The following is a 23,035-nucleotide window of genomic DNA, read 5'->3' as shown; positions in this document are numbered from 1 at the left end:
TTACGAACAAAAATTAGAAGCGTTGGGAACACTCAGCAGCTCAGGCAGCATCTGTGTAATAAAGGAAAATAAGTCACTTTCGACTCACTTTCCTTTCTCCATAGATGCTGCCTGATCTGCGGAGTGTTCCCAGCGACTCTGTTTTTGTTTCAGATTTCCAGCATCTGCTGTATTTTGTGTTTTGTTCATTACAAACATATTGATCTGCCTCTTTCCAAGTCAAGAAGAGAACGTTAGCGCCCAATATGAATAATAATCCTTGCATTTGATATATCGCCTTATCACATGGACAAGATATCTGAAGCTGCTTCACATGATACACTGTGAAGTGAAATGACTGTATATGTTGCTGGCGAAACACAGCAGCCAGACAAGAAGAGAACATTAGTGTCCGGTATTATCTAAAATTGAATTGGAAATTAATAATTTAGTTCACAATTGAACAAAAATAATAGAATAGAGTGTTAGAACCTCTACCCAATATTTCATCTGATTCGCAAATTGTTCATTGTTTAATTGTTAGCAAAATATGCTTAAGGAAGCAACACTTCCACCCACTCCTTTTCAAAGTCTACCATATTCTTTGTTTCCGAGAGTGCCAAGCCAAACCCCAATTTGAGTGTTCATTGCTTTTAGTTGTTGGCAGGTGGTTGAGGGCAGGAATAGCAAATCACAGTCACTTCTGAGCCTCTTCAAAAATGATGAGATTTAATAAATCCATGATATTCTATGAAAAATGCCTTTGATACATCTCTAACATGTGATAAGGCGTTAAATCAAACGCAAGGATTATTGTTATTGTGCCAATTTTACTGGAAAGGGAATTGAATGATCCCTCTCTCCCTTAACAACGCTTACGGTATTCTGCAAATTATTAGAGTTAGATTGAATATAACCAACTTTGCGGACACCAAATTATCATTTGAGACGCTGCTGGGTTTCAAACAGTTAAACCCATATAATTTGTAATTGAGGGTATTTTAATGGTAAACCCATTGCTTGTCCATCTTCGCCTCTCCACACTTCGAAGTTGGAAACAGCGCAAAACTGCATCAATAAGATCACAAACACTTATGGTTATCTGCGGAGATGTCCTCCCGTCAAGCGGTTCAAAAGAGCCCAGTCTCCCTTCCCCGTTTATAACGTTTAGAGAGAAACTTTCTTTTTTAAGCATCGCAACAAGGGAATGCAACTCTAATGCTGCTATTAAACAGATGATTATGTGTGGAGCGAGGCCCAGTGGAGCAAAGTGAATCTGAGTGTGCGGGCAGGATGGGGCTGTTGCCTGCGCAGTGCTGACTTGGACAATTTATATGGAATACAATGTAAATGCTATTTATAATGTGATAATATACCCGCTGTATAGTTCAATGATATAAAAGCTTTACCATTGACATGAAATATAGCCTCCTGTTCAGGTCTGCATCTCACAGCGTGCAAATTGTAACTGCATACACCGATGAAAATTTCTTACCAACAAAATTATCCAACATAGGAACGAGCTCCACAAAAATGTAGTTCCACGTGGAGCAGCGGAAAATCTTACAGGTTTCGTATGCTACAAAACTGAGAAATATATTTGTATTTAATGGAATAAGACTTTTCCAACATTCTGTAAATTATTGAGAATTATTTTATTCTACCTTCATTTTAAATCAAGTAATCTGTTTCGTACTGGAAAGAAAAATTCTTAAATAATTCAAACCCTTCACAGAGAAATGTTATGTAATATTATCATAAAATATCTTTTGAAGTATCGGCGGTAAAATGTCTCCAATCTGCATGATCTTGAATCTCCTGTTCAGAACAAAACTCCGATTGGGCGGTGCAACCCGGATGGTGATTTGCATAGTTCATTAATTCAATTGGACTTACATCACCTGATGGTTCTTAAGGAGAAGTTGAGAACAAGCAGTAAAGTGGCTTTGGTCTGGAAAATCCCTCATCTCTCTGATCTTCATCAAACTATTCACGATGGGCGATTGGCTCCGAGTCCTGTCCGCTTTGCTCCTGTGTTTACATGGTAAGCGCTATGGAATCCGCACTGATCTGAGTTACATTCAATTTGTACGGTTTTACAATGTACATATTGACTTGTTGTTTCTCCAGGCACAACCGCAGCTGTTACCCTGACTCAGCCATCGTCCATCTCATCCTCCCCGGGAAACACCGTCAAGATCACCTGTACCATGTCCGGAGGCAGCATCGGCAGCTACTACACCAGCTGGTACCAGCAGAAGCTTGACGGCGCCCCTGTGCTTCTCTGGTCAAGTAACAACGGCAAACCTCAGGGGATTCCTGATCGATTCTCTGGTTCTGCGGACTCAGGGAACAACGCCGTGCATTTAACCATCAGCGGTGTGCAAGCTGAGGACGCCGCCGATTACTCCTGTGGTGCCGGGCATAAGAGCAGTCCGTATCACTTCTTTTTCGGTAAAGGGAGTGAACTGAGTTTGAAAAGTAAGTGATCTTTGGCATTCTACACTTTGCACGTGGTGGGTTCAAGCTAAATATTGTTGTTGTTTCGACTTTCCAATAATTATTTTGATTTGCATTAGACAACCAAATTCCAGTTACCAGATTTATTCATTTTATTGTTATCATTGATATGATTACTTCCAATCACCGCCAACCCACCCACGGGTTTGAATCTCCAACACAAAAAGGTAACCAACAGCTTTCCAAAGGATAGCTGAACCGATTGGTGAGGAGTTCAATCTCAGATGAAAAAACATCGTAGAAATGTTTCTCGTTCGTAAATACTTGAATATTTCAAGACGTTAAACATCCAAGAGAACCAGTAACAGTCTTCAACTATAACCCAGATGACCGGGAATTACTCTGAGAAAGGTGTCTCTGACCAGTATTTCACATAAGCAACTAATCCATTATTTGAGAACAATTCCAATGTTATGATCGGCTCAGTGAATTAATGCGAATTTTGACAGAAATTAGACTTGTGCAAAGAACCTTTGTGTTATTCTTCCCATTAGTCGATATATCTATTATGTTCTTTCCGCAGAGTTGTATTCGGATATTTGATTGTTTAACATGTTTTATTTTCTCCCGATTCGGTGTTTGATGTCGCTGAGGGGAGCACCACTGTAATCAGCAGCAGAGACTCAGTAATGTCACAAGTGTTTCCCCACAAGTTGCTGTAATTGTTCAGATGTGAACCGGCGCTGAGTGAAGGCACAGACTGTTGAGCGGCGGCTCAATCTGGTCAAAGCAGAAATGAAAGAAAAATGTTATCTAAATTATGGAAATGTAACTTGATTATTTCCTGTCTACCGCGCAGTCATATTTATTATAAATGCAATGCAATATACTTCAAGCGCCCTATGAAACTTTGTGAAATTGGCATTCATTCTTTCCAGCTGCTGAATCTTTCCTTTATTTTGCTGCTCAAATGCTTAATGTTTTGACTTTTCCTTCATACAGCATTTGAGCAAAGCGAACCCCTTTCCTTTTCCCACCGGATTTCCAGGTTTTCAATAACTGCCGTTCGTGTCTCTAAAACTTTTTTGTCGAAAGACTGATTGTTTTTATAGGGCGTGCAATAAAACAATTATGGGTTTACAATAATCCCGATCAGCTGTAATTCCGAAGGCTACCTATTGGAACCGATTCGTTATCCTTATAACTGTCAATGTTCTGCTTTTATTTATAAATAGCTCGTTTCATTTCGTTATGTTTTGAACCAGGAGATTGTACACAAACCAGTTTCGGATTCTGATGCTTTTCGTGTTCTTTCGCAAAATGTACAGTCAATTCACTTCACAGTATCTTCTGTGAAATGCTTTGAGACGTCTCGAAGATGTGGTAAGGTGCTATAAGCAATGCAAGGATTATTATTATGATGATCATCTGGTTGTAAGTGGTCAAGGTGAAAGGCTCTGTACAAGTGTGAATTGTTATTTGTATTCTGGACCATCTTCCAGTTTGTTGAAATCCGTCATTGTTTATCCGCACAACCGTCAATCTTGAATCCCGTTCCACCTCGACTCAGGAAAGGACATCAGAGAAAGTATAAGTTGTGCCCAGCCATTGTATAGCGATTATTCAATCTCCAAAAAGTACTCAAGCGTTCACACATTTCTTCCCAGAATTGGGCAGTGTTGGAAATAGAGGCGACAGTTGGATGTTTCGAGAGAATTCATCGGAATGAAGCCTTGAATTTGGTATAACCCTTTTCACGTATTCGAGACGTCTCAAAGCGCTTCACAGAGTATACCGTTAAGTGAATTGACTGCATTTTGGTGGGAGGAATTTTCTATCGTGTGAATGAGTTTTGACAGAGATATCATTAATAATCCGAAGGTTTTACTGCGCTGTCAATCAGCTGCTCCCGTCAGTATTCACAGTGATCTGGTTTTAGTGGCTGTTGTCGTTTCTGGTGATTGCAGTCTTTCATTTCGTAAATGGAATCGTGTTAATCTGGAGATAGGATAATAAGCCACAGAGTGTTTGGTGAGCATCCCTTAACAACAATATCCGCTTCACACTGATTTAATATATTTATGGACGGACATTGTCACTGTTCAAGATCATTATCAACAGAACAAGAACACGTTGCAGTATTTGATACAAAGATTTGATATTTAGTTTTCAACTGTACTTCGTGTTATCAAATAATGGACATTATCTGAGTGCAAAATCTTTTCGTTACAGAACCACAGGGCCCGTCGGTGACTGTCCTTCCGCCTTCACCAGATCAAATCACAGCAAAGAGCAAGGCGACCCTGGTGTGTCTGGTGAATGATTTTATCCCGGGAGCTGTGGAGGTCGAGTGGACTGTGGATGGCAGTGCCAGAAGTCAAGGTGTTGAAACGAGTGCGATCAAACAGCAGGCGGACAACACGTACAGTGTGAGCAGTTATCTGACTCTGCCAACCTCCGAGTGGGAGTCACACGACCTGTATTCCTGTGTGGTCAAACACCAGACTCTGGCCACTCCGCTCGAGAAAAGCATCGCCAGATCCAGTTGTACCTAAACCAGGAATGTGCACCGATAGTGGAATGTACCATTGCCAATCTACCTTTAATAATAATAATTGTGTTTTGTAATATGTTGTCCATAATATTCATTTTGTCATAAATTTATGCGAGATGAGATAACAATCCATAAACAGTTTGTACCGTTTGCTGGAAACTTTGGATTGAATTATATGTGTTCTCCTTGTGTCGTATTACAGAAATATCGAACAATAATAATAAACTGTCTCTGCATTGGCCTCTGTGAGTCGCTCATTTTCTCCCAGATTTATTTGTATTATTCTGCACATGTTTTTAGTATAAAATAGCGACAATTTATGGATTTGGTTGACACATGTTGTCTTACCGGAGGAAATATTACAATATTTGTCAATCTATTACAGTAGTTGTCAATCATAGCAACAATGGCACAGGAGCAGAACATTCCCCAACAGTCGGAGTCATTCTGTGTTGTGCTCTCCGGGGCTTCGAAGGTTCAAAATCCCACCTCGTCTCAGCCTGTAAGATGGTTTGATCTTAAACTGTAATATTGTCTGGACTCGGAGGGAGGAGGTGGGGATCTTGAATTGGGTATTAATTTGTAAATCGCTCTTTTGTAGTTCTTAAAAAAAACTTCCGAATTCAGGTTGAAATGGAAACATTTCCGCAAATCTGCGGAATTTTAAATATTATTGACAAACTGGTGGGTTTTTGTCCCGTAAATCTGCTATTTAGAAACGTTTGCTTCCAACCTCCGCCTGACCACGTCTTGTCTGATTGATTAACATCAGTAGGTGTCGCTGTATCAACGATCAAAGTTGCATTTGTGTCGCATTTATCTCTTTCCCTTTTAATACAAACGACAACATTGTTATACATTATACATGTAATTATGAAGGTCTTTATTCAATATGATGTTAAAGATTGGATTACTTAATTGGAACTCGGGAGCCTGGACTTCTTCTCCATGTTCCACTTGATTAATCCCATCTAATACATCTGTAGGTATGTTTGGTCGATAACAATCGATACTTTAGAGTTCTTCCTTTTAAGATCGTGGCCAGTCGCACGCCTTGGCTGATTGCCAAAGACAGATTTTTTTATTGTTACTGTAACCCATGACAAAGGCCACACTCAGACATTTTAACATGAACATTTACGAAGAGTCACCAATGAAACTTTAACAACAAGAATTTTAATCTTAATCAAAATATTTTCCTGGCAATAATCATATGGAATTGATAAGGAATTACTTCAGCAGCTGTGCGATCCTGTTGAAGTATTTCCATGTCAATTAAATGTGATATGCAAATACTTCAGCAGTATAGCGCATTTAGCTTAATGAAGATCGGAATACTGAATGTAATAAAGACCTAAATGGGCCGTGATGGCAGTAGATGGTTCGGGGGATGCGGAAGGAGATGCAAAGGAGGAGGATGCAGTGAAGTGATATATTCGATCTTTGACATGAAGAGTTCCATCACTCCTCTGTATTTGTCAGCGTGACATAACAGCATTGCACAGTTGGCAGCATTCTAGTCTGTAATGCAGCAGATTGTGGGTTCAAGACCCACATTGGGCCTTTCACTTCCTGCTTTCTCGGGTGACGCTGCAAAGCAATGATGGGGATAAGTTGCATTGTTGTCAGTGGCATGCCGATTGCCTATTCATGGTGGACAGTAAAGATCCCATATCACTGCAAAAAGAGGAAAGAACTTCTCCTGGTCTTCTGCCGGTAATTCGGTAAATAAAAATTATCATTCACTTCATAGCTGTTTTCAGCTTTTTTTGTTTAGTTTTCAGTTGGCTCTGACCTGCTCCACGTCCCCCGACCCACCAGTCCCACAATTGGTGGGAGAGCTTTCAGATACTCTGCCCCGAACCTCTGGAATTCCATCCCCCAGTCAATCTGCCTCGCCACCTCCTTAGCATCCTTCACGTCCCGCCTCAAGACCCTGCTCCTAGACCATGCCATCGGCCATCGCCCTTCCCCCAGCCACTCCCTTCCCCTCACGACACCAGCTCGGTTATGATATGCTACACTCTATCCACCGCCTTGGGGCGTCCTCCCGACATGAAAGGCACTATACAGACGTTATCCTGTTGTTGTTTTTGTTTGTGAGTCTCTGCTGTGCCCAAATTGGCTGCCATACTTGTTTGGAATAAAGTATATCCAGTATATCCAGTGCCTCATCAGGAAACACCCTTCTGTATCCAATGTATTATCCAACCTATATCCATGACATGACATGTTCTCCACCCCCGACCTCCGCAATTTTGACCTGCTCCACCAATCTCTCAAACTGCAGGCTGCTGAACACCTCATACTCGCATTCATAACATCCTTTCACGATGCAATCTCCCTTCTTCTTGGCCTCCACAATGCCTCCCTCTGTAGGCTGAGAAACAACCCGAATCCTGCAGCCTGTGTCCTATCCCATACCAGATTCCGTGATCCTATCATCTCCCATCTTTGCCTGATTCCATTGCCTTCCCATCACATTATAGGATACAGAATACTGTAACTATTGGATACAGATCAAAATCCTGCTCTCCATGGCTTTGCTCCCCACTACCTCTGTGCCATCCTCATCCCCTACTAACCTGTTACATCTGGGCTCCAGCCTGTTCATGTCGCCTGCTTCGCCCGTGCTACCTTTTCCAAGTGTGACTTCAGCCACTCTATCCCACCCACTGGAAGTAAATACCGTAGGCTCTCTATCTACTCCAAGACCAGCTCAAAATGCTCCGCTTTTACTGTGCCTTTGATCAACATACTTTCCACACTGCATTCCTCGTCCCCCATTACCAACCCCACCAGCTTCGGTCCAAAAACTGATTGTCCAGCAACTTGCGATGCCCTCCTGAAATGAATCCTTCAGCATCAGCATCCAAGGCTGCACTCTCCACCTCTCAAAGCCAGTCAGGAACCTCGGCGTTTTGTTCGACCCTGAGCTGTCCTTTCTCCCTCACATCCGCACCACAACTGGTACCGCCTTCCATCATCTCCGGAACATCGCCAGACTATGGCATTACCTCACCCCTCACGCTGCTGAAACCCTGGTCCACGCCTTTGTCACCTGAAGGCTGGACTACGGGAACTCTCTTCTCGCCGGCCTTCCCGCCATCTCCCTCCACAAGCTGCAGGTCATTCAGAACTCTGCAGCTCGTGGACTGTCCTGCACCAGGCTTCGGGACCACATCACTCCCACCCTCGCTCGCCTCCACTGGCTCCCCATCCCCCAGAGAACTGATTTCAGGATCCTCATCCTCACCTACAAGGCCATTCACGGCCTTGCTCCCTCCTACCTCTCCAACCTACTATCCCCCTACCTACCTGCCCATACTCTCCGTTCCTCTGGTCTGCTCCACGTCCCCCGCCCCAACCGCCCTACCATCGGTGGTCGGGCCTTCAGCCTCTCAGCCCCCAGGCTCTGGAACTCCATCCCCCAGTGCCTTCGCCTTGCTTCCTCCCTTTCCTCCTTCAAGGCCGGTCTCAAAACCTTTCTCTTTGACCGTGCCTTCAGCTCCCCTCTCGACTCTCTTCCCCCTCCTCGCTCCCTCCCTTCCCTCCCCTCACCCTGACCATTTCCACCCTCCTCGCTCCCTCCCTCCCCTCACCCTGACCATTTCCCCACTGCTCGGGTCATGACCCAACTGTGCAGCGCCTTGGGACGTCCTCCTGACGTGAAAGGCGCTTTATAAATGGAATCTTGTTGTTGTTGTTGTTGAATGTCGCTATAAAAATATAACGTAGTTGTTGTTATTATCTTTATATATTTATTTTAATAGTATAGTACACATAATGTAGGAGTATTGTAGTTATTTTTTAAAATGAATGCTGTTCTGTTTCTGTGCATTTGCAAGTCATTTGGCTCTCGTCAACATCTAAAATCTCACAGCTCTCACCTCCTCCACCTACCCAACCTCCACCTAAAACTCTCCAAACTGATAAGCAACATACACATCATCTTTGACCCCCAATAATCATTCCTCCCCCACATCTGGTCCATCACCAACACCGCTTTCTTCCACCTCCGACACATCACCGTCTCCACCAACACCTCTCCCCAAAAGCTGCTGAAACCCTGGTCCATGCCTTTGTCACCTCTCGGCTGGACTATTCTAATGCCATCCTCGCCCCTCTCCCATTCATTGCCATCCATCAATTCTAAATCATTCAAATCACTGCCACCAGCATTCTCATCCGCACGAAAATCTGCTCCCCGATCACTCCAGTCCTTGCCAGACTGCACTGGCTGCCTATCCCAGAGAGGGTCGATATCAAGATCCTCACGCATGCATGTCTGAATGATTGTGGATACCTGCATTTTAGCATTGATGTTCATTCAGCAGGTTGAGTAACTTCAATGTGCTTTAAGTTACCGACCGTATTCCTGTGATGACATCGAACTGATTCACAAAATATTTGGTTGTAGAAATGACAAATCAACCAGAATATCAGTCATTTGTGGCACTGATATTCCATGTTACAAATAGTGCAAACACTACATCAATATGTATCACATGCACCTATCTCTAAGTGTGTTGATGTCCTCCCTGCTTGAGAATCAACTGAGCTTTTCACCTTTTATAATGTTTCTAGAGTTGTTTTAACATCAGGAAATGGGAACCGAGCTTGTATTCTGGATCTAACAAGAACAGGTTACATTTGATTAACACGTCTGATCTCGGGAGGACGTTCCAAGGTGCAGGCCCGTCAGGGATTTGGACCAGAGCAGCAGATTGTGATCAGTTGAGCAGGCCAGAGCCCGCTGAGTGAAAGATGTGTCTGTTATGTGTGAAAGTAGCAGAACACAGATGTAGGGAGGAGCATAGCCGGAGAGGGCTTTGAAGGCCAGGATGATGATTTTGCATTCTGGCGAACAAATGAAGCTGGGCGAGCATGGGGCTGATGGTTCATGTAGCAAAATACAAATACAGTAAGGCATAGTGGAGTAAAAAGTACCCCAGTGTTAGGAGAGGATAGGTACTGGAACCTGCGAGAAGGTGACAGGGCAGGTTATTTGTCAAAATCTACAAATTGTGCATATAATTTGAGGATCCCTGGCACCACTTGTAAAGTGTGGCTTGCTGTGCAGTTCTGTAGCAGATCAGCGTGCAAACTGTTAAAGCATGCAATGTTGCAACATTCTTATTGATAATTATCCAACATTGGAACAAGCTCCACTGCCATGTAATTCTGTGTGAACCTGGACAAGAGGTGTTGCAGGATTCATATGCTGCAAAGCAATGACAAATATTAATAATTAATAGAATAAGATCTTTCCACGGTCCGGTAAATAATTGAGGATTGTGATTAATATTAATAAAAAGATCCTTGCATATAATATTGTGCATGTCTTCTAGATGTCACAAAGCACTCCACAGAATATACTGTTCAGTTAATTGTCTCTATATTGTGTGGGCAAAACTCAGCAGTTAATGGCACACTGCAGTCTCCTACAAACAGATGTGGATTGAGTGACCAAATGTTAAAAATCTCTCCATCGTTTGGCGTTGCCAAGGAATCGATCTCAGTTATGAGGAGAGGCTGGAGAAGATAGGATTATTTCCCTTGGAGCAGAGAACGTGAACAGGAGACTTCATAGATGTTTTCAAAATTATGAGGGGATTCGATAGGGTGAAAAAGAGAAATTATTTCCACTAGCGAGCGGTTCGTAACACGGATTAAAAATAACTGTTAGAAGAAACAGATACCCTGTTACCCTGATTCCTCCATCCCAACCTCCAGAGAAAACTTCGTCAAGATCACCTGTGCCATGTTCTGAGCCAGGAGAGCGGGTAATTATTTTCGGTCTTGGTACCAGCAGAAGCCTTGTAGCGCCCCTGTATTTGATTGGGATCAGAACATAATCATAGCTAGGGGGATTCCTGTTCAATTAATTGTTTCTGTGGACTGCTCAATGCAATTAACCATCAGTGGTGTGCAACCGGAGGACTCCACCGATTACGACTATGTTAGCCAGTATACCTTCAGTGCATATCACTTCTTGTTCGGTAAAGTAACCGAGTTGAGTTGTACCACATGTCATATTAGTATCTAACCCATTATTTTAGAATAATTCTCATGTTGTTTTCGGCTCAGTGAGTCAAAGTATTAACACATTTTTATACATTTGAGACTGGTGCAATGAACCATTGTGTTACTCCTCGCACTGATAGAGGGGTCAATTTTAACCATCATTCTGCAGACTTTATAAAAGGCTTTCTTTCCTCCGAGTTCTGGGTTTGACATCACTGAGGGGAGAACATTGCAATTGACAGCAATGATTCAGTGATGACACGTGTTTCACCACAAGTTGTTGTGATTGTTCTGATGCGATTCAGTACTGAGTGAAGACACCGGCTGCGCGGCAGGTCATTCTGCTCAAAACAGATTTCTTTCCAGGAAAATTAGCTTTATTGATTCCTCTTAATCGTAAGGTTAAGCGGATCCCGGCCTTTCTATCAACTATATCTGGAGTCCTGTAGCTCAGTGTTAAGGGCACTCGCTTTGCAAGTGAGAGACCTGAGTTCAATTCCTGGCAGGGCGAAACCTTGGGCAAGTTTCTTATATTCCAGGCATATTCCACTAGGAATTCATAGGACCAAAGGAATGGAAGAAGAATATTCAACTTTTTTGTGGCCCCACCCAATGTTATGCAGAGTGTGGCATTGATTTTAAAATATTTCCAAAATGTAACTTATAAGTCATTAACGTGGCAAATCTGAAAGCTCTCAAACAGTTTAGTCTGTTTGATACTTGTGAGGAGTCAGGAAAGGTCACAATTCTATTCTCTCAAATAAAGAGATTAACAAGAGTTGAGAGAGAGAGAGAGGATGGGTTCATTGACAAAAAACAATAGAAAAGAAATTTATACAGCACAGCAACTTTAAAATCACTGACTGCAGCCACTGACTGTGAGCAGTTTAAATTCACTGACTGCACGCACTCTGGTTTGTATAATCAAACGAACACTCACTGCTTCATGCTGACCAGCACAGGTGTTAACAGCACAGGTGTGCTGATCAGAGAGTGTTAACCCTTTTGTTTCCACATGAAACAAAAGGGTTGTGGAGTCCTGCAGCTCAGTGGTTAGAGCTCTCGCTTTGCAAGCGAGAGACCAGAGTTCAATTCCAGGCAGAGGGCAAAACCTTGGGCAAGTTTCCTTACTCCACACGCCTAATAATAATCCTCCAAAAAAAAAAAACAATAATAAAAATTGGTCATTTTCAATCTACGACTGTTTATGGGACATTGCTGTGCACAATTGGCTGCCGCGTTCGCCCACAAATATACAGTCAATTCACTTTACAGCGTGTTCTGTGAAGCGCTTTGGGACGTCCTCCCGACGTGAAAAGCGCTATATCAAATGCAAGGATTATTATTATTATGATTATGAAGTGAAACTGTTTTGCAGCGAATGATCATGTCCAAGTTACAATTTAATTCCTGCACTAAAGACAGCAGTGCAAGTATTTTGAGGCAGTAGCACAATTAGATCAAATTTCTATTATTTTTTTCCCAAAAGATTTGAAACAAATACAAATGCATAACTTATTGCACCACTTGCATGCTGAAAGTGCAGTGCTTTGTTCTTGATATAAACGCCTGAATGCATTTCTGCTATTTGTTTCATCTTTCCCTTGTTCTTTAACCAACCCCATTCCTGCAAATCATCTGATCCAGCATATCATCGTCGGGATTCTCACCCACTCTCACCTCAGTGCCGCAATAACACTAGTCCTCGCCAGGCTCCACTGGTTGCCTAACACAGAAAGGAACGATTTCAACATGCACTTTCTCATCTGGAACACACTTCACGTCCTGGTATCTCCTTACTCCTCTATACATTGCTCAGCATCAGTCTCCCACACTATTAAGCATTCCAAGACACGGCATTGCGTCAAGGGCAGTACATCATTGCAAGTTGTTGTTTTTGTTCTCCATTGCAAAGTGTCAATATAGACATGGCTGTGTGCTCTTGTTGTAGGCAGAAGACTATTAGCACTTCACATTGTCATTCAAAGGCTCACATGGAGTTCCTGGAACTTGCTGATAACCTCATGAAGACGAAAAACTGCGCTTGTGATACCATATGAAAAAAATGATGGATGACGGAAGATATGGTCAATGAGGAAAGTATGGTGATGTCCCTTCATACAAGGTGCGGTGGGAGACATAAGAGTGAATCTGTCTCATTGTAGACCCTTGGAAATAAAGTTAAACTTGGGAATGTGCCAGCAGGTCGAGAACAGAGATGGGTGAAATGAAGTTTTCTTCTGATGATAACTGTTTTTAAGTCGGTGTGAGTACTTTCAAAGAAGAGAGACTTTTGAGAGTTGGTCAACACAATTTGGCTCTTGCCAGCTTCATCTCATAATTTCTGGAATTACATAACCAGGATACATGACTCTGGAGAGATCGCACTCCCTTCCAGACATAGGAAATTTGCTTACGAAGCTCGTATTCCATATGTAGTTCTCTCAGTTTAGTTTGGATGTACTTTAGCATTCAGATAGTTTTCTGCATGTTTGAGGCACCCAAGTAACCAAAATAAATGGAGAGGTGAGGTCTCAGCATGGTTGCACCAAATAAGGTTATTGTACTTTTGCTTACACAAACGTTATTAAAATGTTCAATTCAGAACTACAAGTTGACATTGCGGTTGAATCACTGAAGAGGGAAATGAAAGCATTGATGAATATAGAGAAACAGCTGGAGCCTATGGATTAATTTTAAAAAGAATCTAATTTAAAAAAAGAACAGAAATAGAAGAGAGACAGAGAGGATGGGCGAAATTGGATCCTTCTGTGACAATTACTGATTTCTATACAATAGAAAATTACATTTATAAAGCACCCTTCATGTCAGAAGGACATACCAGGGCACAGGACAATCAGTGATTAGGACCCGAATTTGTGTGTGGGTGGGTAGCGAGGGAATCAGACAAGACAGAGAGGGTAGGAGTGTGTCAAAAGGCCTAATCAAGTGGAGGGTTTTGAAGCTTTGCCTTTATTTTGGCTTGGGAGTGATCGAGGTGAAAGTAATGTGGGATGGAGTTCTAGATTGTGCAGGCAGACAAGCTGTAGGCCCGACTATTGATGTTCGGGCTGGACAAGCAGGGGACATGGAGCAGGCTGTAGCCTGCTGAGATGAGGGAGGCAAAGTTGAGCCTGGTTGTAATGGCAGCATAAATGAGCATTTCAGCAGCCTGAGGGGTGAGACAATGGCTGAGTCCTGTATTATTGAGGAGGTGGGGAATGCAGAGCGGGTCATGGCATGCCTTTGGGATAGAAAAGATGGTTGAGGGGTGACAAAGATGTTTAGATTCCTTACTGGCTTGGTGAGCTATCTGTGCATTTTTGGATGCTGATGCTCCCACTGCCTAAGGTGCCGATGTGATGGCGCGGAGGTGCCAGCATGAGCCTATGTCTTGAGAATCTGTGGAAAGTTGGAACTGATCCCTAAATAATCAATCCTAAATTGGAGAATGGACTGGGCAGGTCTCCAGCTCTTTTTTAGGTAGATTCTCAAATGTCTCAGCATTGCCACACGTGGTAGCATTCTGATCTCTAATGCAATAGATTTTGAGTTCCAGATTAGGCCTTTCAATTGATGTTATTTTTGGTGACACTGCAATCCAATAATGTGGATCTGCTGCATGGTTGGAGGTACCATACCTTTTTCCTGTTCATGGTGGATGTTTAACAATATTTGTCACTCTGCAAAAAAGAAGACAACGTGTCCTGGGTTCTTGGCTAGGTATTCACCTCGGAGAAATTTCCTTTATTCCATGGCTGTTTTTAGTATTTGCTGTGCTTAAGTTGGCTGCCACATTTGCCAAGAAAATGTATACATTAAATCCAGTGAAGCATCACAAAACGTCGCCCTGATATGAAAGTAACTAAATCCAATGTATTATTATACAATTATTTTATAATACTATTGTACATGTATTGTAGGAATACTGTAATTATTTGTAAAATGAAGGTTGCTCTATGTTTCTGCTCATGGCAAGTCTTTTTACTTGATGTGTCACAAATGTGGCACTGGATCGGCACATGCGCAGACTTCAATGCAGGCATTGATGGTGTGAACCTGCTCTTGAGCACCGGGTTTCCTTCAGCAATTTGAGTTCCATAAATCTGCATGCACATTTCCTGATCCATATAACATCACATCCCAGTTGTAAGGAGGATGTCAAGAACAGCGCTATTCAGTTTTTGTGTTGATGCCATCACATCTGTTTCCTGGAAGGAAATACTAATTTACAATTGTTAATATTTTATTACAAAATGTCCAGTATTATAAGAAGAGATAACTCTTGCATATAATAGCATCCTGTCACATGTTGATATGTCACAAAGTACTTCGCAGCATATAATGCAGGCATAGGCACTGCAATTTATTTTGGTTTGTTTAAACATTAAACTTTCCTTTCTCCACAGATGCTGCCCTATCTGTGGAGTGATCCCAGCGACCTATGCTTTTGCTTCAGATTTCCAACATCGGCTGCATTTTGTGTTTTGTTGATTACAAACATATTGATCTGCCTCTTTCCAAGACAAGTAGAGAACATTGGCGCCCAATATAAAGAATAATTCTTGCATCTGATATATCGCCTTATCACATGGACAAGATGTCGGAAGATGCTTCATGTGATACACTGAAAAAGTGAACCGACTGTATAGCTGTGGGCAAAACGCGGCAGACAGACAAAAAGAGAACATCAGGGTCTGGTATTATCTAAAATTAAATTGGAAATTAAAGATTTAGTTAACAATTGAAGAAAAATTATAGAAAAGAGTGTGAGAGCCTCTACCGAATATTTTGTCTGTTTCGCTAGTTATCCATTGTGTAATTATTATCAAAATATGTGAAAGGAAGCAACACTTCTACCCACTCGCTCACAAAATCTACCGTAATCTTTCCTTCAAAGAGTGACAGGTCAAACCCCAATTTGAGTATTCAGTGCTTGTGGTTGTTTGCAGGAGGTTGGGGGCAAGAATTGGAAATCACAGTCACTTCTGAGCCTCTTTAAAAATGATCAGATGTAATAAATCCATGATTTTCTATGAAAAATGCCATTGAGATGTCTTGAACATGTGATAACGCGCGAAATGAAATGCAAGCATTATTGTTCTTATGTCAATTTTCCTGGGATAGTAGTGGAACGATCCCTCTCTCCCAAATCACCGCTTGCTGTATTCTGCAAAGTATTGGAGGTAGATTGAATATTGCCCACCTTGGGGCACCATATTATCATTTGAGACGCAGCTTGAGTTCAAACAGCTAAAACTATATTATTTGTCATTGAGGGCATTTTCTGGTAAGCTTACATATTGCTTGTCCAGCTTGACCATTCCACACTTTGAAGTTGGAAACAGCACACAACTGCATTAATAAGATCACAAATACCTATGGTTATCTGTGGAGCTCTCCTCCGGACTCGCGGTTCAACAGAGCCCAGTCTCCCTTCCCCGTTTATAACGCTGAGAGAGAAACTATCCTTTTTAAGCATCACGAAATGGGAATGCAACTCTAATCCTTCTATTAAACAGCATCACATCTGGAGCGATGCATATCATGTGTAGCAAAGTGAATCTGAGTATGAGGGTAGGATGGGGCTGGTGCCTGGAGGAAGGTGACTTAGACAATTTATATCAAATACAATGGAAATGCAACATATATAATGTGATAATATACCCGCTATATAGTTCAAAGAAATAAAAGCTTTACCATTGAGATGAAACATAGCCTCCTGTTCAGGTCTGTATCTCACAGCGTGCAAACTGTAACTGTATAAAACGATGACAATTTCTCACCAACAAATTATCCAACATGGGAACAAGCTCCACAACAATGTAGTTCAAAACCAAGACATAAATTTGTATTTAATGGAATAAGACTTTTCCAATATTCTGTAAATAATTGAGAATTATTTTATTCTATCTTCATTTTAAATCAACTAATCTGTTTCATACTGAAAATAAGAAAGCTTGTTCAAGGCCTTCACAGAGAAATATTATGCAATATTATCATGAAATATCTTTAGAAGTATCGGCGGTAAAATGTCTCGAATCTGCATGATCTTGAATCTCCAGTTCAGAACAAGGACTCCGATTGGGCGGTGCAACCCGGATGGTGATTTGCATAGTTCATTAATTCAATTGGACTTACATCACCTGATGGTTCTTAAGGAGAAGCTGAGAAACAAGCAGTAAAGTGGCTTTGGTCTGGAAAATCCCTCATCTCTCTGATCTTCATCAAACTATTCACGATGGGCGATTGGCTCCGAGTCCTGTCCGCTTTGCTCCTGTGTTTACATGGTAAGCGCTAAGGAATCCGCACTGATCTGAGTTACATTCAATTTGTACGGTTTTACAATGTACATATTGACTTGTTGTTTCTCCAGGCACAACCGCAGCTGTTACCCTGACTCAGCCATCGTCCATCTCATCCTCCCCGGGAAACACCGTCAAGATCACCTGTACCATGTCCGGAGGCAGCATCGGCAGCTACCACACCAGCTGGTACCAGCAGAAGCTTGACGGCGCCCCTGTGCTTCTCTGGTCAAGTTACAGCGGCAAACCTCAGGGGATTCCTGATCGATTCTCTGGTTCTGCGGACTCAGGGAACAACGCCGTGCATTTAACCATCAGCGGTGTGCAAGCTGAGGACGCCGCCGATTACTCCTGTGGTGCCCAGGATAAGAGCAGTCCGTATCACTTCTTTTTCGGTAAAGGGAGTGAACTGAGTTTGAAAAGTAAGTGATCTTTGGCATTCTACACTTTGCACGTGGTGGGTTCAAGCTAAATATTGTTGTTGTTTCGACTTTCCAATAATTATTTTGATTTGCATTAGACAACCAAATTCCTGGTACCAGATTTATTCATTTTATTGTTATCATTGATATGATTACTTCCAATCACCGCCAACCCACCCACGGGTTTGAATCTCCAACACAAAAAGGTAACCAACAGCTTTCCAAAGGATTGCTGAACCGATTGGTGAGGAGTTCAATCTCAGATGAAAAAACATCGTAGAAATGTTTCTCGTTCGTAACTACTTGAATATTTCAAGACGTTAAACATCCAAGAGAACCAGTAACAGTCTTCAACTATTACCCAGATGACCGGGAATTACTCTGAGAAAGGTTTCTCTGACCAGTATTTCACATAAGCAACTAATCCATTATTTGAGAACAATTCCAATGTTATGATCGGCTCAGTGAATTAATGCGAATTTTGACAGAAATTAGACTTGTGCAAAGAACCTCTGAGTTATTCTTCCCATTAGTCGATATATCTATTATCTTCTTTCGGCGGAGTTGTATTCGGATATTTGATTGTTTAACATGTTTTATTTTCTCCCGATTCGGTGTTTGATGTCGCTGAGGGGAGCACCACTGTAATCAGCAGCAGAGACTCAGTAATGTCACAAGTGTTTCCCCACAAGTTGCTGTAATTGTTCAGATGTGAACCGGCGCTGAGTGAAGGCACAGACTGTTGAGCGGCGGCTCAATCTGGTCAAAGCAGAAATGAAAGAAAAATGTTATCTAAATTATGGAAATGTAACTTGATTATTTCCTGTCTACCGCGCAGTCATATTTATTATAAATGCAATGCAATATACTTCAAGCGCCCTATGAAACTTTGTGAAATTGGCATTCATTCTTTCCAGCTGCTGAATCTTTCCTTTATTTTGCTGTTGAAATGCTTAATGTTTTGACTTTTCCTTCATACAGCATTTGAGCAAAACGAACCCCTTTCCTTTTCCCCCCGGATTTCCAGGTTTTCAATAACTGCCGTTCGTGTCTCTAAAACTTTTTTGTCGAAAGACTGATTGTTTGTATAGGGCGTGCAATGAAAAGTTATAGGTTTACAATAATCCCGATCAGCTGTAATACCGAAGGCTACCTATTGGAACCGATTCGTTATCCTTATAACTGTCAATGTTCTGCTTTTATTTATAAATAGCTCGTTTCATTTCGTTATGTTTTGAACCAGGAGATTGTACACAAACTAGTTTCGGATTCTGATGCTTTTCGTGTTCTTTCGCAAAATGTACAGTCAATTCACTTCACAGTATCTTCTGTGAAATGCTTTGAGACGTCTCGAAGATGTGGTAAGGTGCTATAAGCAATGCAATGATTATTATTATGATGATCATCTGGTTGTAAGTGGTCAAGGTGAAAGGCTCTGTACAAGTGTGAATTGTTATTTGTATTCTGGACCATCTTCCAGTTTGTTGAAATCCGTCATTGTTTATCCGCTCAACCGTCAATCTTGAATCCCGTTCCACCTCGACTCAGGAAAGGACATCCGAGAAAGTATAGTTTGTGCCCAGTCATTGTATAGCGATTATTCAATCTCCAAAAACTACTCAAACGTTCACACATTTCTTCCCAGAATTGGGCAGTGTTGGAAATAGAGGCGACAGTTGGATGTTTGGAGAGAATTCATCGGAATGAAGCCTTGAATTTGGCATAACGCTTTTCACGTCTTCGAGACGTCTCAAAGCGCTTCACAGACTATACCGTGAAGTAAATTGACTGCATGTTGGTGGGAGAAATTTTCTATCGTGTGAATGAGCTTTGACAGAGATATCATTAATAATCCGAAAGTTTTACTGCGCTGTCAATCAGCTGCTCCGGCAGTATTCACTGTGACCTGGTTTTAGTGTCTGTTGTCGTTTCTGGTGATTGCAGTCTTTCATTTCGTAAATGGGAACGTGATAATCTGGAGATAGTATAATAAACTACAGAGCGTTTGGTGAGCAACCCTTAACAACAATAATCGCTTCACACTGATTTAATATCTTTATAGACGGACAATATCACTGTTCAAGATCATTATCAACAGACCAAGAACACGTTGCAGTATTTGATACAAAGATTTGATATTTAGTTTTCAACTTTCCTTCGTCTTATGAAATAATGGACATTATCTAAGTACAAAATCTTTTCCTTCCAGAGCCACAGGGCCCTTCGGTGACTGTCCTTCCGCCTTCACCAGATCAAATCACAGCAAAGAGCAAGGCGACCCTGGTGTGTCTGGTGAATGATTTTATCCCGGGAGCTGTGGAGGTCGAGTGGACTGTGGATGGCAGTGCCAGAAGTCAAGGTGTTGAAACGAGTGCGATCAAACAGCAGGCGGACAACACGTACAGTGTGAGCAGTTATCTGACTCTGCCAACCTCCGAGTGGGAGTCACACGACCTGTATTCCTGTGTGGTCAAACACCAGACTCTGGCCACTCCGCTCGAGAAAAGCATCGCCAGATCCAGTTGTACCTAAACCAGGAATGTGCACCGATAATCGAATGTACTGTTGTCCATCTACCTTTAATAATAATAATTTTGTTTTGTCATATGTTGTCGATTATGTTCATTTTGCTATAAATTTCGCAAAGAGATAACAATCCATACACAGTTTGTACGGTTTGCTGGAAACTTTAGATACAATTATATGTGTTCTCCTTGTGTCGTATTACAGAAATATCGATCAATAATAAACTGTCTCTGCATTGGCCTCTGTGAGTCGCTCATTTTCTCATTTATTTCTTAAAATAGCGACATTTTATGGATTTAGTTGATACATGTTGTCTTACTGGAGGAAATATTAGAGTAGTTGTCAATCATAGCAACAATGGCACAGGAGCAGAACATTCCCCAACAGTCGGAGTCATTCTGTGTTGTGCTCTCCGGGGCTTCGAAGGTTCAAAATCCCACCTCGTCTCAGCCTGTAAGATGGTTTGATCTTAAACTGTAATATTGTCTGGACTCGGAGGGAGGAGGGGGGGATCTTGAATTGGGTATTAATTTGTAAATCGCTCTTTTGTAGTTCTTAAAAAAAACCTTCCAAATTCAGTTTGAAATGGAAGCATTTCAGCAAATCTGCGCAATTTTAAATATTATTGAGAAACTGGTGGATTTTGTCCCGTAAATCTGCTGTTTAGAAACGTTTGCTTCCAACCTCCGCCTGACAACGTCTTGTCTGATTGATTAACATCAGTAGGTGTCGCTGTCTCAACGCATCAAAGTTGTATTTGTGTCGCATTTATCTCTTCCCCTTTTAATACAAACTACAACATTGTGAAACATTATACATGTAATTATCAAGTTCTTTATTCAATATGATGTTAAAGAGTAGATTATTAAAGTCGAACTCGGAAGCCTGGGCTTCTTCTCCATGTTCCACTTGATTAATCCCATCTAATACATCTGTAGGTATATTTGGTCGATACCAATCCATATTTTAGAGTTCTTCCTTTAACTTTGACAAAGGAAAAATCAAAATATGCCAATTACATACTATTAGTCTAATTTGTGAGAACACACACCCACTAGAAAAATGCTATTAATTAAATTTCGAGAGAAGCCCCAAATGAATGCCTCTCAATGAAATACCATTTTGGCCAATCCCACGCCTTGGCTGATTGCCAAAAACAGATATTTTATTGTTACTCTAACCCATTACAAAGGCCACACTCACACATTTTAACAATTACATTTACCAACAGATACCAATGAAACATTATCAACAAGAATTTTAATCTTAATCAGTACATTTACTTGGAAATAATCACTTGGAATTGATAAGAAAATATTTTTGCAGCTGGGCCATTCTGCTGAATTATTTCCATGTCAATTAAGCTTTGATATGCAAATAATTCAGCAGAATAGCACACTAAGCTTAATAAAGATCTGAACATTGAATGTAAGAAAGAACAGAAGGGGCCTTGATGGCAGGAAAGGTGGAATGGATGGTATGGGGGATACAGAAGGGGATGGAAGGGAGGGCGATGCACTGAAACAATATTTTTGATCTTTGACATGAAGCATTCTCGCACTTCTTCGTACTTCTCAATGTGACAAGTCAGCATTGCACAGTTGGCAGCATTCTAGTCTGTTATGTAGCAGATTCACTTCATGGCTGTGAGACTCTGCTGTGCCCGAATTGGCTGCCTATTTGTTTGGAATAAACTGTATACAGTAAATGCAGTGCATCATCAGGAAACGGCCTCCTATATCCAATATATTATTCAATCCATATCCATGCTATGACCCGCTCTGCCTTCCCCCACCTCCGCAACATTGCCCGGTTCCATCAAACCGCAGGTAACTGAAACTCTCATACATAGGTTCATAGCATCCTTTCACTGTGCAAAATCCCTGCTTCTTGGTCTCCACAACTCCTCCCTCTGTAGGTTGAAGAACATGCTGCAGCCTGTGTCCTATCCCGCACCAGACTCTCTGATCCTATGACCTCCCATCCTCGCCTGATTCCATTGGCGTCCCATCGCACAGAGGACACATTTCAAGATCCTGGTCACTGCCTTCATTGCTCTCAATGGCCTTCTTCCCCCCTACCTCTGCAGCTTCCTAACCCCCTACCAATCTGTCAATTTCTGGGCTCCTGCCTGCTTCATGTCCGCTGCCTAGCATTTTCGAGTGGGCCTTCAGCTTGGTGAGACCGCAACTAGAGTATTGTGTGCAGTTTTGGTCTCCTTATTTAAAAGAAGGACATACTTGCCCTAGAGGGGGTGCAGCGTAGAATCACTAGGTTAGTTCCTGGGATGAGGTGACTGACCATTGAGGGTAGGTTGCATAAACTAGGGCTATATTCTCTAGAGTACAGAAGAATTAGGGCAGATCTTATTGAAACATATAAGATTCTTAAAGGGCTGGATGAAGTAAACACTGAGGGTCTGTTTCCCCTGGTAGGAGAATCTATAACCAGGGGTCACAGTCTTAAAATTATGGGTCAGCCTTTTAGAACAGAGTTGAAGAAACATTTCTTCACTCAGAGAGTAGTGAATTTATGGAATTCACTACCATAAAGGCTGTAGATGCTCAGTCCTTGAACATCTTCAAGGCTGAGACTGATAGATTTTTAAAAAATAGAGGGATTATGGGATATGGGGATAGGGCAGGTAATTAGAGTGAGGTCTGAAGATCAGCCATGATCTTATCGAATGGCAGGGCAGGCTCGAGGGGCCGAATGGCCTGCTCCTTCTCCTGATTCTTATGTTCTTATCGTACACATAATGT

General features: G+C 41.8%; 2 protein-coding genes across 2 annotated transcripts; both read left to right on the top strand.

Moving 5' to 3' along the window:
• The first annotated feature begins 1,888 nt into the window (after nucleotides 1-1,888).
• LOC103173210 (immunoglobulin lambda-1 light chain-like) lies at nucleotides 1,889-5,234 on the top strand. Its single transcript, XM_042337559.1, has 3 exons — nucleotides 1,889-2,023; nucleotides 2,110-2,460; nucleotides 4,672-5,234. Exons 1-3 carry the CDS (start codon nucleotides 1,975-1,977, stop codon nucleotides 4,992-4,994), a joined length of 723 nt encoding a protein of 240 aa, XP_042193493.1. The 5' UTR covers nucleotides 1,889-1,974; the 3' UTR covers nucleotides 4,995-5,234.
• Nucleotides 5,235-17,174: 11,940 nt separating this feature from the next.
• Nucleotides 17,175-20,513, top strand: LOC103171753 (immunoglobulin lambda-1 light chain-like). The gene is made up of 3 exons (XM_042337798.1): nucleotides 17,175-17,310; nucleotides 17,397-17,747; nucleotides 19,957-20,513. The coding sequence occupies exons 1-3, from the start codon at nucleotides 17,262-17,264 to the stop codon at nucleotides 20,277-20,279; spliced, it is 723 nt and encodes a 240-aa protein (XP_042193732.1). The 5' UTR covers nucleotides 17,175-17,261; the 3' UTR covers nucleotides 20,280-20,513.
• Nucleotides 20,514-23,035: the final 2,522 nt, after the last annotated feature.

The sequence above is a fragment of the Callorhinchus milii genome, unplaced genomic scaffold (assembly GCF_018977255.1).
Source record: "Callorhinchus milii isolate IMCB2004 unplaced genomic scaffold, IMCB_Cmil_1.0 Scaffold8, whole genome shotgun sequence".
NCBI classification, from domain to species: domain Eukaryota; kingdom Metazoa; phylum Chordata; class Chondrichthyes; order Chimaeriformes; family Callorhinchidae; genus Callorhinchus; species Callorhinchus milii.
Note: the sequence above shows the minus strand (reverse complement) of the source record. Positions and strands in the feature narration are given on the sequence as shown.